At 53.4% G+C, this 15,384-nt stretch overlaps 1 protein-coding gene across 1 annotated transcript in view; it reads right to left on the reverse strand.

The window, feature by feature from the left end:
• Window positions 1–15,384, reverse strand: part of COL27A1 (collagen type XXVII alpha 1 chain) — a 1,047,548-nt gene that overhangs the window by 49,563 nt on the left and 982,601 nt on the right. The window contains exon 54 of the mRNA XM_086924958.1: window positions 10,354–10,522. Coding sequence (XP_086781084.1) covers window positions 10,354–10,522 — 169 coding nt within the window. The remainder of the gene's footprint in view (window positions 1–10,353; window positions 10,523–15,384) is intronic.

The following is a 15,384-nucleotide window of genomic DNA, read 5'->3' on the forward strand; positions in this document are numbered from 1 at the left end:
GTAGTGTATTGGGGCAGGGAGGGCTGCATCCAGTGAATGCTTTCCAGACACTGCGCCTGGGGCACACAAGGTGCTCCATGCATAGCCCGGTTCAAACCAGTTGCTGGGGCACTCAGCACAAGCTCTGGCACGAAACTGGACAAAGGGAAAGGGGTGTAACCACCCCCTTCCAAGGTCCACCCATAGGAGGGACCTAGCCAGGTAGTCCAGCCCACAACCTTAGTATAAGTATAGGAACCCAGTCCCTAGGACTTTAGATTACCCTGGACGAATCTTCACAAGACATATCCTGGACCTTCGACGTTCCATTCTGACTGGAAGACGGAAGATATCTTCCTTGTGGTCAAGGAGTGAGCACCCTGTGCAAACAGGCACCAACAGCAACTTTGCCGGTCTGCATTTTCGAAGCTCCCGCCGGATCCCGAAGAATCTGTGACACAAGACACGGACTTCCAGACATCTCTGACCCGACCCACATACACAGCAAAGCTGAGACACGTGGCGGACACGAGAGACGTGGGACCGAAACTCCTGGACATCCTGCATTTTGCTACCTGCACTCCTTTCCTGAAGCATCAGTAAGTTGTGCATTGGGGTACGAGAAGCCCCAGACAAGAGCACCATTTGCACCGAAGCTCAGGCCTCCACACTCCACGAGTGTCCCGTGGGGCCCGCTCCTGCATTTCAGCTCGACACGTCTTCCCGGTTCCTAGTCTGTTGGCCAGTGAGCCCCCTGAAGACTCCATTTTGAAACTAACTTGCTTTCCTGGTTGCTCCAGCTTCCCGAAAAAGGAGAAGCACCACAGACCTTGCTGGTCTGCACCGAAGCCATTCTCGACATCCTGCCTGGGTTGCGTTTGCCAAGGCTTGTTGGGTCCAGTCTGGACACAGCAGTCAACTAGATCCTTCGTGGGACAGCTCGAATCCAGCTCCTGGTCGTCGTAGACGCCTCCTGGTCCTCGTGGCTGAAGAGACAAACTTCACTTCTTCACCTGAAATCACCTGACATCGCCTGGTTTCTTCCTGGTCACTGGCAAGTGACCCAGACTCTGTTTGTTCTGCTTTCAGGTTCTTCAGATCTTCGATCCACCCTTGGATCCACCCGGACTCTTTTCCTCTGGTCGCCTGCAGCACTTCTTTGCAGCTCTCCATTGAAAACGACGACAAAACCCGACACGAAAAGACACCTATGCACCCGGCTTCCCTGCGTGAGGTAACACGAGTACTCCGGTGCTCCCGTGGGTCTTGACCCTCAAAGTGTCCTAGTTTAAAAGGATTCCATCGTAGTCCATCCGGAAGTGTCATTAAATTGTATATTTGGAACTCTTTTGATCTCCATAGAAAGTCAATGGTAACCCGCGGCTGTGTTTAGACACTGCACGCGTCTCCGGTGGGCCTCCTACTCTCTAACCTTTGGTTGTTTAGAGGAGCCCCAGCGATTCCACAGGCCCCAGGCTTGCTTTCTAATTATCTCGTGGTTCTTATACCACTATTTTAGTATTTGGTTTGTGAGGCCTCTAGGGCATAACGTACACTGTGCAACTTATTGTATATTAACTCAGTGACTTGTATTGTACTTTTACCTCTGACCTCATAAAGAGATCAGAGGTTTTGTGTTTAGATTAAATACATATATATTTGATATATACCTTGTGTGTTGTCCTTTCATTTGGTACTCAAGGGATTATAATTGGTAAAACAACTCGCTTAACTCGCCTACTGAAGTCTTAGCCTGATGACTGCTGGCCCACGCTACCACTAGGATAGCTTTCATATAAGGTTGACTTTACAACCATCATCAATAAGGGTCGTTTAGACTGGTGCAAGGTGCCCACTAGAACTGGTGGACATCATATGCCAGGCTAACTTCCCACAGACGCCGACATCGCGTGCTGATGTCAGTTCTGTACACGACTATCCGTGCCAGAAACAAAGAGCCATGAAAGACACTGACCACTGGTGCACAAAACTAGGGCCCTGAAAGGATGTCCTTAACCCTAGAAATCAGTTCGCAAAACAGGGAGGATGGGTGGGGCAGTGAGGAATCGATAACTAACTAATGTTTCTTACAGATCTATCGTTACCGAAGGTCAGTAACTTGTTCATCTGAAAGAAACATGCAGTTATAGATTCCTTACCTTAGAATAGATACCCCAGCAATACCAACCCCGGTGGTGGGTCTGCGAACCAAGATCACATCAGAAAGTCCTGGAGAACAAAACAGCCAAAGAAGCCGTCTCTCCGGACTTGGCTGTCCAGGCAGTAGTGTTTGGAGAACGTATGCAGCGTTGCCCACGTGACCGCCTGACAGATGTCATTCAGAGGCACTCCTCTTCCCAAGGCAGTAGTGGCTGCCGGCGCCCTGGTTGAATGGGAGTGTAACCCGAATGGAAGCACCTTTTTAACAAAGTAACAAGCCTTAATACACAACACGACCCATCGATAAATGGTGCGTTTGAGAATGGCCCGACCATTCTTTGTGCCCACGTAGCCAACAAAAAGTTGATTATCCACCCGGAACTGTTTTGTGTGATCCAGATAGAAGGAAAGCACAGGTTTTGCGTCCAGACGGTGGAGCCTCTCTTCCTCCTTCGAAGGATGCGGAGGCGGAAAAAAGGTAGGCAAAGTAATGGTCTGCCCAATGTGGAAGGCAATGACCACCTTAGGAAGGAAGGATGGACGAGTCTGGAGATCCACCTTGTCCGGATGAACAGACAGGAAAGGAGGTGTTGAAGAAAGGGCCTGGAGCTCACTCACCTTTCTAGCACAAGTGATGTCTACCAGGAAAGCTGTCTTAAGAGTCAAGAGACGTAAGGGACAGTTATGAAGTTGCTCAAAGGGAGCGCACATCAAACAAATAGAACAAGAATCATGTCCCACTGAGGCATAACGAAGGGGATTGGAGGAAAAAGATGTGTTAAGCCTTTTAAGAAACGGTTAACTACCGGGGACTTGAAAAGAGAAGACTGCGCTGGCAGCCGAAGGAAGGCAGAGATGGCTGAAAGGTAGCCCTTGATAGTGCCCAGAGAAGAGCCCTGCTGGGCCAAAGAGAGAAGGAACAAGAGTACTTCAGAAAGCTGTGCACCATGCCACAAATTTATGCAACCTGCAGGCGTATACCATCTTAGTGGATGGACGCCTGGCTGCCAAGATTACGTCACAGACTACGGGAGGCAGGTTGAAAGTCGTCAACTGCCGCCGCTCATTCTCCACACCAGAAAGTGGAGACTGGACAGGTTCGGTTGGAGAACCGGCTCCTGCTGTTGGGACAGAAGATCCTCCCAAAGAGGCAGTCTGATCGGAGGATCGATGACCATGTTAAGCAGCTCGGGACACCAGACTCTTCGTGCCTAATCCGGAGCCACAAGAATGGCTGGGGCCCGGTCGCGCCTGATCTTCTTCAGCACTTTGGGTAGAAGTGGTATAGGTGGAAAGGTGTATAGAAGACCGCAACTCCACCGAAAAGCGTCGCCTAGCGAGTGCCGCCTTGGAAATTCCAACACGCAGAATTGCTGACATTGGTGGTCTCTTCAGTGGCGGATAGATCTAATCAAGACTTTCCTCACTGCTGAAAGAGACCTTGCACCACCTCTGAGTGAAGAAGCAATTCGTGATCCATCATGCACAGGCGGCTGAATTCACCTGCCCTGCGTTCAGAGAACCTGCCAGGTGTTGAACCGCCAGGAAAATGCCCTGTCCAGCCATGTCCAGAAGTGCAGAGCCTCCTGACATAGGGTCCATGACCCCACCCCGCCCTGTTTTAACCTGCCTCCCAAAGTCTGTGATGTTATCTTGGCAGCCAGACGTCCCTCCACTAAGACGGTATACGCCTGCAGATGGAGCAAATTTGTGGCATGGTGCACAGCCAAGGCTGTGGATCCCCTTTCCGCCCCTCTTTCTGAGGTTCTCTTGTTCTTCCTTTCTTTGGCCCAGCAGGGCTCTGCTCTGGGCACTCTTAAGGGCTACCTCTCAGCCCTTTCAGCCTTTCTAAGACTTCCGGATCAGCCTTCTCTTTTCAAGTCATCTGTTGTAAATAGATTCCTTGTAAATGTAAATGTAATGTAAATGTAAATTGATACTTGTATAGCGCACTACTCACCCGCAAGGGTCTCAAGGCGCTTGTACGAATATCGCTGTGGAACCCATCTTGGCTTTCCCTGTGAGGCGTCCACTCCAGGGCACCCCCAAGGTGGAGGCCAGGCATCCTTAGCGTTGTGGGGGCCGTTGTGGAGATTAAGCAAGCTATTGCCCAGAGTTGCAGAGTGGGACTCCATGGTTGGAATAGGCACCGAGGCAAGAATTATCAAGTCCATGGAATTTTTAAGCCCAAGACCCGCCGAGGCGGGGAATTGAACCCTTGTCCCGGGCTAGACCTCTGCATCAGGATCTGCCGCTCTAATCATTGAGCCACACTTCTCCACATGTGTAATACATCAGTAATGCCCTTAAGGGCATTACTGATCTCTTTCCTCCTGTCCCCATCATAATGCCCCAGAGGGACTTGAACTTGATGCTTACCTATCTTATGGAGAAGGTGACCACCGCGTTTAGAGCGTGTAGAGCGATTTCTTGAATTGCGCTGTGTTGTGGCTCGCGCTCTGCTTTTTAAAAACCTTTTATGTATCTTGGTTAATTTGTGTTACATTTCCCCCTGATTTTACTCTGCTACTGCTGCGACCCCCCCTGTCCCTTACCGCATATAATTACAAATACAAGCACCGCTACTTAGCGGGTCCGGGCTCCGGGGTTCCTGGGTCACGTGACGTCGACGCCATCTTGGGAAGGCTGGTACCTTCCTTGTTGGGGGGTTAGCGCGCTAGCGCTTTTTACCGCCACTCGCCTATTTAATGCTCGCCTGGAGCGTAGCGGTCTAGCGCAGCGGTCGCGCCTTCGCTACGCCTGAGTCTCGCCAGAGTCCTGCCCGTCTGCGCCCGTCAGCGCTAAGGCAGGGCTAGGGCAGGGGACTCTGGACTTCTCAGGATGATATCTGCTGAGAACCTGCGACTACTGCGACACCAGGTACGAGATTGCTGTCATGGCTCCTTGGATCCTCTCAGCGGGCCTTTTCAGTGCCCCACCTGTTCTCTTAAACTCCCTATGCCTATGCTTATTAAGAGTCTCCAGTCTAGGCCCCCAGCTGACAATCAATCAGACGCTGTTGCAGGCACAACTACTCAATCTACCCTTAAAGTCTTACATTTGAATGTCAGATCATTGTCATGTCACTCCCAAGAAGTTTTCTCTTTGATTACTGATGATAATCCGGATATCTTTTTTTTCACGGAAACCTGGCTGCATGATCAGTCCATGGCGGTCATTAATTTAGCCCTCCCTGTGGGATACACCATGCACTCCCTCCCTCGCAATGCTAGAGGTGGAGGTATTGCAGTTGCGGTAAAAACATGCTACCCCTGCATTTGGAAACCTATCACCATAGCAGGATGCGAGAGTGCTCTTTTTAACATCTCAGTGAATTCCCACTTTACTTTTACAGGACTATTAATTTATAGGTCCCCCGGTCCTGATGTCGCTTTTCGTCAAAGCCTCCCGGAGGTGATTTCCTCCTTAGCTTTAAAAACCGCCAACTTTACGATTATCGGCGACCTTAACTTGCATATGGATGCCCCACTTTCTAACTCGGTCCATAGCTTGTTTGCAGATCTCGAAGCGTTCCAATTGATTCAAATTGTACAATTACCGACTCACACAGGCGGCCATCTATTAGATCCCGTTCTGACGAATCTTGCTACTAATATCTCAGTGCTTCATCCTAGACCTATGTCCTGGACTGACCACCATTTGATTGAAATTCGTATCATCACTACCATTTCCCCTTCTAAAAACAACACCCCAGCCAGTTTCAGACGCCCCTGGAAAAACTTGAATTTAGAGCATTTTCATCAGCTTCTGATGAAATTTCATCCTCTACCCCCTACTGAAGTTTCCCGCGGCTATGATAGCTTCTATGAATGGCTAAATCACTCACTAGATATGCTTATTCCGGCCAAGTGGAGTAAGACTAGATCTAGTCCTTCTAGCCCCTGGTATGATGAATCTCTTAAAAAACTCAAAGTCTCTTGTAAAAAAGCGGAACGCGCGTGGCGTAAAACTTATGATACTGACCTCAAGGCGGCCTATAGGGCCTGCACTAGAGTGTATCATCGGGCCATATGCGCGGCTAGGGCTGCTTTTTACTCTCAGGAGATAAAGAACAGCACAAACCCCACCAAGGTCATCTTCAGGGTGTGCAAGGACCTCACATGCAAAAGGACTGACATTGCTACTCTTGAATCCTCCATGGCACACTGCGAGGACTTAGCCTCGTTTTTTGTCGAAAAGGTGGAGGCCATTTATAGGTCATTCTCTCAGCTTTCCATCAGGGAGAATAGTTCTACATCATTGGTTTCTAAACCACTGCTGATTATTCCCAGTCCGACTTTAGAGGAGTTTTTAGCCTTGACGACAAAAGTCAAATGCGGTTCCCCGGATGACCCCATGAGACCCATTAAATTCCGGGAACTTGCTGAATGCTGCTATCCTGCTCTGCATGGTCTTATTAATCTGTCCTTCAGCACGGGCAGTGTTCCTAAGGCTTGGAAACAGGCGACGGTCATTCCTATTCTTAAAAAACCCGCCCTTGATCCTACCAAGCCAGAACACTATCGGCCCATTTCCCTTCTCCCCTGGCCAGCCAAACTAGCAGAAGCACATGCTAATTCTATTCTATCATCTCACCTGCAGGAAGCGAATATACTGGATAATTCCCAGAACGGATTCCGTGCGGGTCATAGCACCGAAACTGCCCTTCTGGCTGTGGTGGAACATATCAGGAAGATGTTGGATCAGGGTCAGACGGCGGCACTGATCCTTTTGGATCTCAGTGCCGCCTTCGATACGGTTTCCCATCAGATTCTTTTACATCGCCTGATGGAGGCAGGAGTCGGTGAGGTGGCACTTGAGTGGTTTCGTTCCTTTCTTAAGGATCGAGCCTTCAAAGTATCTACACCTCCTTTTGTCTCTGCTTCTCGCCCTATACTTCAGGGTGTTCCCCAAGGATCGGCCCTCAGCCCTACCTTGTTTAACTTATATGTTCAGCCATTAGCGGAGGTAGCCCATAGTTTTGGTCTCTCCTTGGTGTCATACGCTGATGACACGCAGCTGGCGGTGGCACTTAACGGCGACTCCGACATGGATGCCCCCACCTTTCAGTCAGCTTTAAAAGCTATGGCTGGCTGGATGGCGAACAATCGACTTCAACTTAACGCCTCTAAGACCGAGGTCATTATTTTTGGTAGGGAAAGTGGGTTATGAGGAGATCAATGGTGGCCTTCTGATCTAGGCCCTGTTCCTTCCCCCGTGACTGAAGTCAGAAACATCGGGGTGTGGTTTGACGACAAGCTCTCTTTCACCTCCCACACTAAACGTGTGGCTGGCACATGCTTCGGTACTCTGCAGTGCCTTCGACCAATTTTTAAGTTTTTTGATGCGGAGACCAGACAGATTATAGTCCAAGCTCTGGTTCTTACCAGGTTGGATTACGCCAGCTCTCTGTTTTTGGGCTTAAATCAGGCCGAGCTATCCCGCCTTCAGAGGGTCCAAAATGCGGCGGCTAGGATGCTTGTCGGCCTCCCGAAGTTTGTCTCGGCTCGTCGAACTATCCAGGATCTCTATTGGCTACCGGTGGGGCAAAGAATTAAGTTTAAAGCTCTCTGCTTAACTTTTAAAATTCTTAAATCAGCCTCCCCTCCAATTCTTTCACAGACTATTTTGCACTATGTCCCTGCCAGAGCTCTTCGCTCCGCCGGATCTAATCTCGCCATTGTGCCACGTTTTAAAAAATCCAGAATGGGCGGACGCTCTTTCTCAGTGCTGGCGGCAGCCCTCTGGAACTCTCTGCCGGCCCCTCTCCCCTCAATCCCTGACTTGCTCCCTTTTAGGAAGGCACTAAAAACCTTCCTCTTCTCTACAGCTTAGGCCTATTTTTTTTTACCTTCTCTGATGTGTTGTGTTCTCAATTCCCCAAAGCGCCGGGACGCCACTTGGCTGCGGCATCCGCGCGCTATACAAAGTTAAATAACATAACATAACATAACATGTGCGCTCCCTTTAAGCCACTTCATAACTGTCCTCTCAGGCCTCTTACTTTGAAAACTGCCATTCTTGTGGCCATCTTCTCTGCGCACAGGGTGAGTGAGCTACAAGCTACAAGCTCTTTCTTCCAAGCCTCCCTTTCTTGCTGTCCATCCGGACAAGGTTGTCCTTAGAACTAGGCCTTCTTTTCTTCCCAAGGTGGTTACTTCTTTCCACGTTGGCCAAACCGTCACTTTTCCCACCTTCTTCCGCCTCTGCATCCTTCGAAAGAGGAAGAGAGGCTCCACCGTCTGGATCCAAAATATGCGCTTACCTTCTACTTGGATGGCACCAAACAGTTTCGGGTGGACGACAAGCTCTTTGATGGTTATGTGGGCGCTAAGAAAGGCCGAGCCGTGCACAAATGGACAATCTCTAGATGAGTTGTTTTGTGCATCAAAGCCTGCTATTCTCTGGCAAAGAAGGAGCCTCCAGTGGGACTGCGCTCCCACTCCACCAGGGCGATGGCAGCTGCTACTGCTTTGGGACGAGGAGTCCCCCTAAATGACATCTGTCAGGCAGGTACGTGGGCCTCGCTGCACACGTTTACGAGACACTACTGCCTGGACAAGTGTGAGTAAATTACCCAGGCAAATTGAAAAAACCAACTAACACATAAGAAAAAGTAATCCACTACAGTTTGTACATATTTTTGAATACAAATTTAATACTTATTCCAGTTGCATACTGATTGATAAAATTGACATAATTATACATATAAGATATAAAAAATATTTTGCATTATAACATATACATGATTACAAAATATTAAACAATTCATAAGCATAAAAAACTCTTGGATGGTTTTACTGTATCCTGTCTACGCGTTTCGACACTTTAACGTGCCTTCTTCAGGACTGTACCATCAAGCTATATATAGACTCGAATCAGGATAAGCTTCTACGGCCTAAGCAAGAGAGTGCTTCATGCTGCATAGAGTTGGATATTAGAGATGATAAAATTTGTGTTAAAGTAAAAAAATCTTCAGTATTTGTTGTCCATAGGTGCCGTATCTAGTTTAGTCAGAACGCATTTGTGGTACATCATCTGTTAAAATGTAGTTGGGCAGACGGAGAAAACTTTGCACATACGATATTTTTTTTGTCAGCTAGCTCGTTACACGCTCTTTTCGGCACTTAAGTAAGTACAACTTATTCTCGTGTTAGAGAGTGGACCCTCTGGGCGGCGTCTGGACGGTTCTAATATTTTGGCATAAGGATCCTGACCCAGGAAACTTAAAGGTATCAGGGGGTCCTTGTTGTCTCTCACACTACTGCCTGGACAGCCATGTTCAGAGAGGCGGCTTCTTTGGCCCTTCTGTTCTCCAGGGCTTTCTTGTGTGAACTTAGTATTCCTGGGGTATCCATTCTAAGGTAAGGAATCTATAACTAACTGTTTCTTTCAGATGAACAAGTTACTTACCTTCGGTAGCAATATATCTGTAAGAAACATTAGTTTGTTACAGATTCCTTACCGTCCCAACCATCCTCGCCATTCTGCGAACTGACTTCTAGGGTTAAGGACTTCCTATCAGGGTCCTAGTTTTGTGCACCTGTGGTCAGTGTCTAGCATGGGTCTGCGCTTCAGGTGTGAAAAGTCGTGTACAGAACTGATGTCAGCTCGCAAGGGCGGCGTCTATGTAGTTACCGCGACGTCATCCCAGGGACCACGACGCCGTCGAAGAACGCAGAGTCGACTGATGCCACCTTCCGACGCGCAGGGGTACTGCTGATGAAAAACTTTCCAGATCCAGTCCGACGCATGGGGGTAATTCTAAGGTAAGGAATCTATAACTAACCTATGTTTTTTACAGATATATTGTTACCAAAGGTACGTAATTTGTTCTTCACTGTTCTCTTAAGAATATTTGAACTCAGAAGCCAGGGTACTCCTTGGGCGCCGCACAGTTATGACACACATCTTTGATGACAAACAGATCCAAAAAAGATGGCGCATCTCAGGTGGACTTAACAGATCGTCGAGCTCACTAGAGGAGGAATAACATATAACATAAGTATGCACGTAGCCACGTTGTATGTTTTATGTCATCATCGGCCATTGTTTCTGGCAGCATCAAGAGGCAATATGTGTTCTGGAGCAGAGAGTGATGGAGATGTGCCCTTGCCTTCCCTCACTAACCTCCTGTTCATAGCCAGTGCCTCCAGGCTGCCATGTGTGATGCAGAAGGTGCGTGCAGCTGACCATCAGCTATTTTGTACTTACCGTCAGCCATCTTGTGTTCACAGTTCATAAGGTCTTTGCAGATGCGTGCAGGGTTCTCCCGGGTCCCAAGGGGGTTCTTGATGCTGTGGATGAGAGAGCTGAGGTAGTGGAGGGTTTTGAAGATGTCGCCTCCCTGCTTCATCAGTAGAAGGTCTGTGCTTATATAGCCCTGGTGGAAAAACAAGCTCAGTGTCAGCATGGATGTGGCAGAGACCGAGGGAGTCAGCATCAGCAAGGGTAACAACCACTAGAGAGGGTTCCAGGTGAGAGGCGAGGGTGGGCACACCCTGATGTACGCCTGCCTTCATCTCGTATTTATTTATTTTAATTTATTTACATAGCGCAGCAAATACCCTGAGGCGTCTATGGTGGAAGTGTTGAATATGGACTTCAGTCACCCGGTGAGAGGTGAGGGCGGGCACACACTGATGTACGCCGGCCTTCATCTCTTGTGGTGGTTGAAGTGTTGAATATGGACTTCAGTCACCCGGTGAGAGGTGAGGGCGGGCACACACTGATGTACGCCGGCCTTCATCTCTTGTGGTGGTTGAAGTGTTAAATATGGACTTCAGTCACCCGGTGAGAGGTGAGGGCGGGCACACACTGATGTACGCCGGCCTTCATCTCGTATTGAGGCGTCTATGGTGGAAGTGTTGAATATGGACTTCAGTCACCCGGTGAGAGGTCAGGGCGGGCACACACTGATGTACGCCGGCCTTCATCTCGTATTGAGGCGTCTATGGTGGAAGTGTTGAATATGGACTTCAGTCACCCGGTGAGAGGTGAGGGCGGGCACACACTGATGTACGCCGGCCTTCATCTCTTGTGGTGGTTGAAGTGTTGGATATGGACTTCAGTCACCCGGTGAGAGGTGAGGGCGGGCACACACTGATGTACGCCTGCCTTCATCTCTTGTGGTGGTTGAAGTGTTGGAAATGGACTTCAGTCATCTCTACAGAGGGCTTACAAACTATATGTTTTTTCCAGCCAATGGATTCCCAGTCATTCCTAAAGTGAGACTCTAGATTTGCGTGGCCCGGTGTCTCACTTAGTAACCCGGAAGGAACTGCTGATGCGTGGTCAGTATCAGAACAAGCAGGTAAAGAATGAGGGCGGTGCATCCGGAGGACGCGTCCACCTGGTAGAGGTAAGCACTGAAGAGAAGTGAGAAAGTATGTGAGGTAGCGGTAGCAGGAGGTGCCACCTAGAAGCAGACAGGCAGAGGCGGGTCCCAGCAGGACCAAGTGAGAAGAGCAAGTGGGAAGTACTGAAGACGTACACAAGCACAACAAGCAGAGGTGGCACACAGGAAGGAGTGAATATGTATCACAGACCAAGACAGGTGCCCTGCCAGGAATAAATGAGGGTGGCACCCCAATCGAAAGCAAAGATGGAACCCCCTCACCACCACCCCTCACCACCGCCCCTCACCACCACCTGCTCACCATAGCCCCCTCACCACCGCCCCTCAGCACCACCCGCTCACCACCACTCGCTCACCACCACCCCCTCACCACCGCCCCTCACCACCACCACCACCTCACCATAGCTTCCTCACCACCACCTCCTCAATGCCACCCCTCACCGCCGCCCCTCACCACCACCCCCTCACCTCCACCCCTCACCACCGCCCCCTCACCACCAACCCCTCAACTCAACTCCACACCACCGCCCCTCACCACTGCCCCTCACCACCACCCCCTCACCTCCACCCCTCACCACCGCCCCCTCACCACCAACCCCTCAATGCCACCTCCTCACCACCGCCCCTCACCACTGCCCCTCACCACCACCCCCTCACCTCCACCCCTCACCACCGCCCCCTCACCACCAACCCCTCAAAGCCACCTCCTCACCACCACCCCCTCACCTCCACCCCTCACCACCACCCCCTCACCACCAACCCCTCAATGCCACCTCCTCACCACCGCACCTCACCACTGCCCCTGACCGCTGCCCCTCACCACGCCCCTCACCACCACCCCCTCACCATGCCCCCTCACCCACCACCCCCTCACCACCGCCCCTCACCACTGCCCCCTCATCACCACCCCTCACCACTGCCCCCTCACCACCCCCCCTCAGGATGCCCCCTCACCACCAGCCCCACACCACCAGCCCATCACCACCACCCCCTCACCACCGCCCCCTCACCACCACCCCCTCACCTCCACCCCTCACCACCGCCCCCTCACCACCGCCCCTCACCACTGCCCCTCACCACCACCCCCTCACCTCCACCCCTCACCACCGCCCCCTCACCACCAACCCCTCAATGCCACCTCCTCACCACCGCCCCTCACCACTGCCCCTCACCACCACCCCCTCACCTCCACCCCTCACCACCACCCCCTCACCACCAACCCCTCAATGCCACCTCCTCACCACCACCCCCTCACCTCCACCCCTCACCACCACCCCCTCACCACCAACCCCTCAATGCCACCTCCTCACCACCGCACCTCACCACTGCCCCTGACCGCTGCCCCTCACCACGCCCCTCACCACCACCCCCTCACCATGCCCCCTCACCCACCACCCCCTCACCACCGCCCCTCACCACTGCCCCCTCATCACCACCCCTCACCACTGCCCCCTCACCACCCCCCCTCAGGATGCCCCCTCACCACCAGCCCCACACCACCAGCCCATCACCACCACCCCCTCACCACCGCCCCCTCACCACCGCCCCCTCACTGGCACCACAGCCCTCACCACGCCCCTGAACACCACCCCCTCACTACCACCCCCCTCACCACTGCCCCTCGCCACACCTCCTCACCGCTGCCCCCTCTCTGCCATCCCTTCACCACCCCCTCACCACGGTCCCCTCACCCCCGCCCCCTCACCGCTGCCCTCTCACTGCCACCCCCACACCACTGCCCCCCACACCACTGCCACCCCCTCACTGCCACACCCCTCACCACGGTCCCCTCACCATTCCCCTCACCACCCCTTCAGCACCACCCCCTCACCACCGCCTCATACCACCACCACCTCACCACCGCCCCTCACCACCACGCCCTCACCACCGCCCTCAACACTGCACCTCACCACCCCCTCAGAACCACCCCCTCACCACCGCCCCCTCCCCACCCCCCTCAACACCACCCCTTCACCACCGCCCCCTCACCACCACCCCTCACCAACCTCCTCACCACCCCCCTCACCACGCCCCCTCACCGCCTCCCCTCACCACTGTCCTCACCACCGCCCCTCACCACCACCCGCTCAACACCGCCCCTCAGCACCACCCCCTCACTGCAGCCCCCTCATCACCCCCCTCACCACTGCCCCCTCACCACCGCCCCCTCACTGGCAACCCCTCACCACCACCCCTCACCACGCCCCCTCAACACCACCCCCTCACTACCACCCCCCTCATCACCGCCCCTCACCACACCTCCTCACTGCTGCCCCCTCACTGCCACACCCTTACCCCTCCCCTCACCTTGGTCCCCTCACCACCGCTCCCTCACTACCGCCCTGTTAGACGGGAAACCTGAGGGTCGGCCGAGCAAGGGGGAGAGGCCTCCTGGTGAGGGCCCTCTCCTCGGATCGTACGGACGAGCAACCACCCCCCTACAGATAGACGCCACACAAGAATAGGTTCTTAGCACTTTTATAGGTATTCTTAAGCAGGTTATGGCCGCAATACAGAAGGAACAGGATACGGGGATCCCTCTTAGGTTTAGTCTTTGTGGGAAGGGGGTAGCGGGACAGTCTTAGTACCGGTCTGGTACAGGGATGCCTGACGCACAGCTCTCAATCCTTGAGCTGGAGGGTTCTCTGGTGTGGGCCGCGGCAGCGCCAGCAGGACCCCAAGGATGGTTCACGAAGATGAGCCGCGGCAGCGCCAGCAGGACTCCAAGGATGGTTCACGAAGATGACCCGCGGCAGCGCCAGCAGGACTCCAAGGATGGTTCACGAAGATGAGCCGCAGCAGCGCCAGCAGAACTCCAAGGATGGTTCACGAAGATGAGCCGCGGCAGCGCCAGCAGGACTCCAAGGATGGTTCACGAAGATGAGCCGCGGCAGCGCCAGCAGGACTCCAAGGATGGTTCATGAAGATGAGCCGCTGCAGCGCCAGCAGGACTCCAGGAATGGGTGCAAGAAGATGAGTTCGTCTCGGTGTCTCTCGACTCCAGGATACAACTGCCTTCCTGTTCTGGAGCTGCCCCAGTTATAGGGCTGGGGCCCTTTGATGTCCGGACCCTCGCACTTGGAGGTCGGAAGGTCCGGGATGTGCGAGTCCAGACACCCAGCAGGGGGGTGGAGCCAGCGCCCAGGGAGGCTGGGGGCGATCGAAACCAGGCTGATGGGGGTCCATCGAAACGTCTCCCCCCATTGACTTGTCAAGCGGCCTCTTTATCCCCTGGTTGGCTTGTGGTGCCTCGATGTCGGGGTTTTGCTGGGCCTGCAGCTGGTGTCGGGCCGAGGCCACGAGGCCTGGTCGTGGAGGGTCCAAGATGGCGGCTGGGCCGGAGATGAGGGTCCAGGAAAGGGTCCGGACCAGCCGAGAGGGTTGGGGAGATGAGGTTGAGTTCCGTCGGGGGAGAACTGGGGGGCGGCCCGGAGGGGGCGACACTCGTGGCAGGGGGAAGGTGCCGTTCTTGGCCGGGGAACAGGGGTCGAGGTAGTCCGGGATCCGCCATGCGGGAGGAGTGGGACCACGCCACAAGGCCATGTCCAACACGCCCCCTCACTGCCGCCCCCTCACTGCCACCCCCCTCACCACGGTCCCCTCACCACAGTCCCCTCTCCACCACCCCCTCACTGCCACCCCCTCACTGCCACCCCCCTCACCACGGTCCCCTCACCACAGTCCCCTCTCCACCACCCCCTCACTGCCACCCCCTCACTGCCACCCCCCTCACCACGGTCCCCTCATCACCCCACTCACCACCCCCTCAGCACCCCCCTCACCACTACCCCCTCACCACCGCCCCTCACCACCTCCCACTCACCACCGCCCTCACCACCGCCCCTCACCACCCCCCTCAGCCCCACCCCCTCACCACCGCCTTCTCA

The sequence above is a fragment of the Lissotriton vulgaris genome, chromosome 5 (genome assembly GCF_964263255.1).
Source record: "Lissotriton vulgaris chromosome 5, aLisVul1.2, whole genome shotgun sequence".
In the NCBI taxonomy this organism is placed as follows: domain Eukaryota; kingdom Metazoa; phylum Chordata; class Amphibia; order Caudata; family Salamandridae; genus Lissotriton; species Lissotriton vulgaris.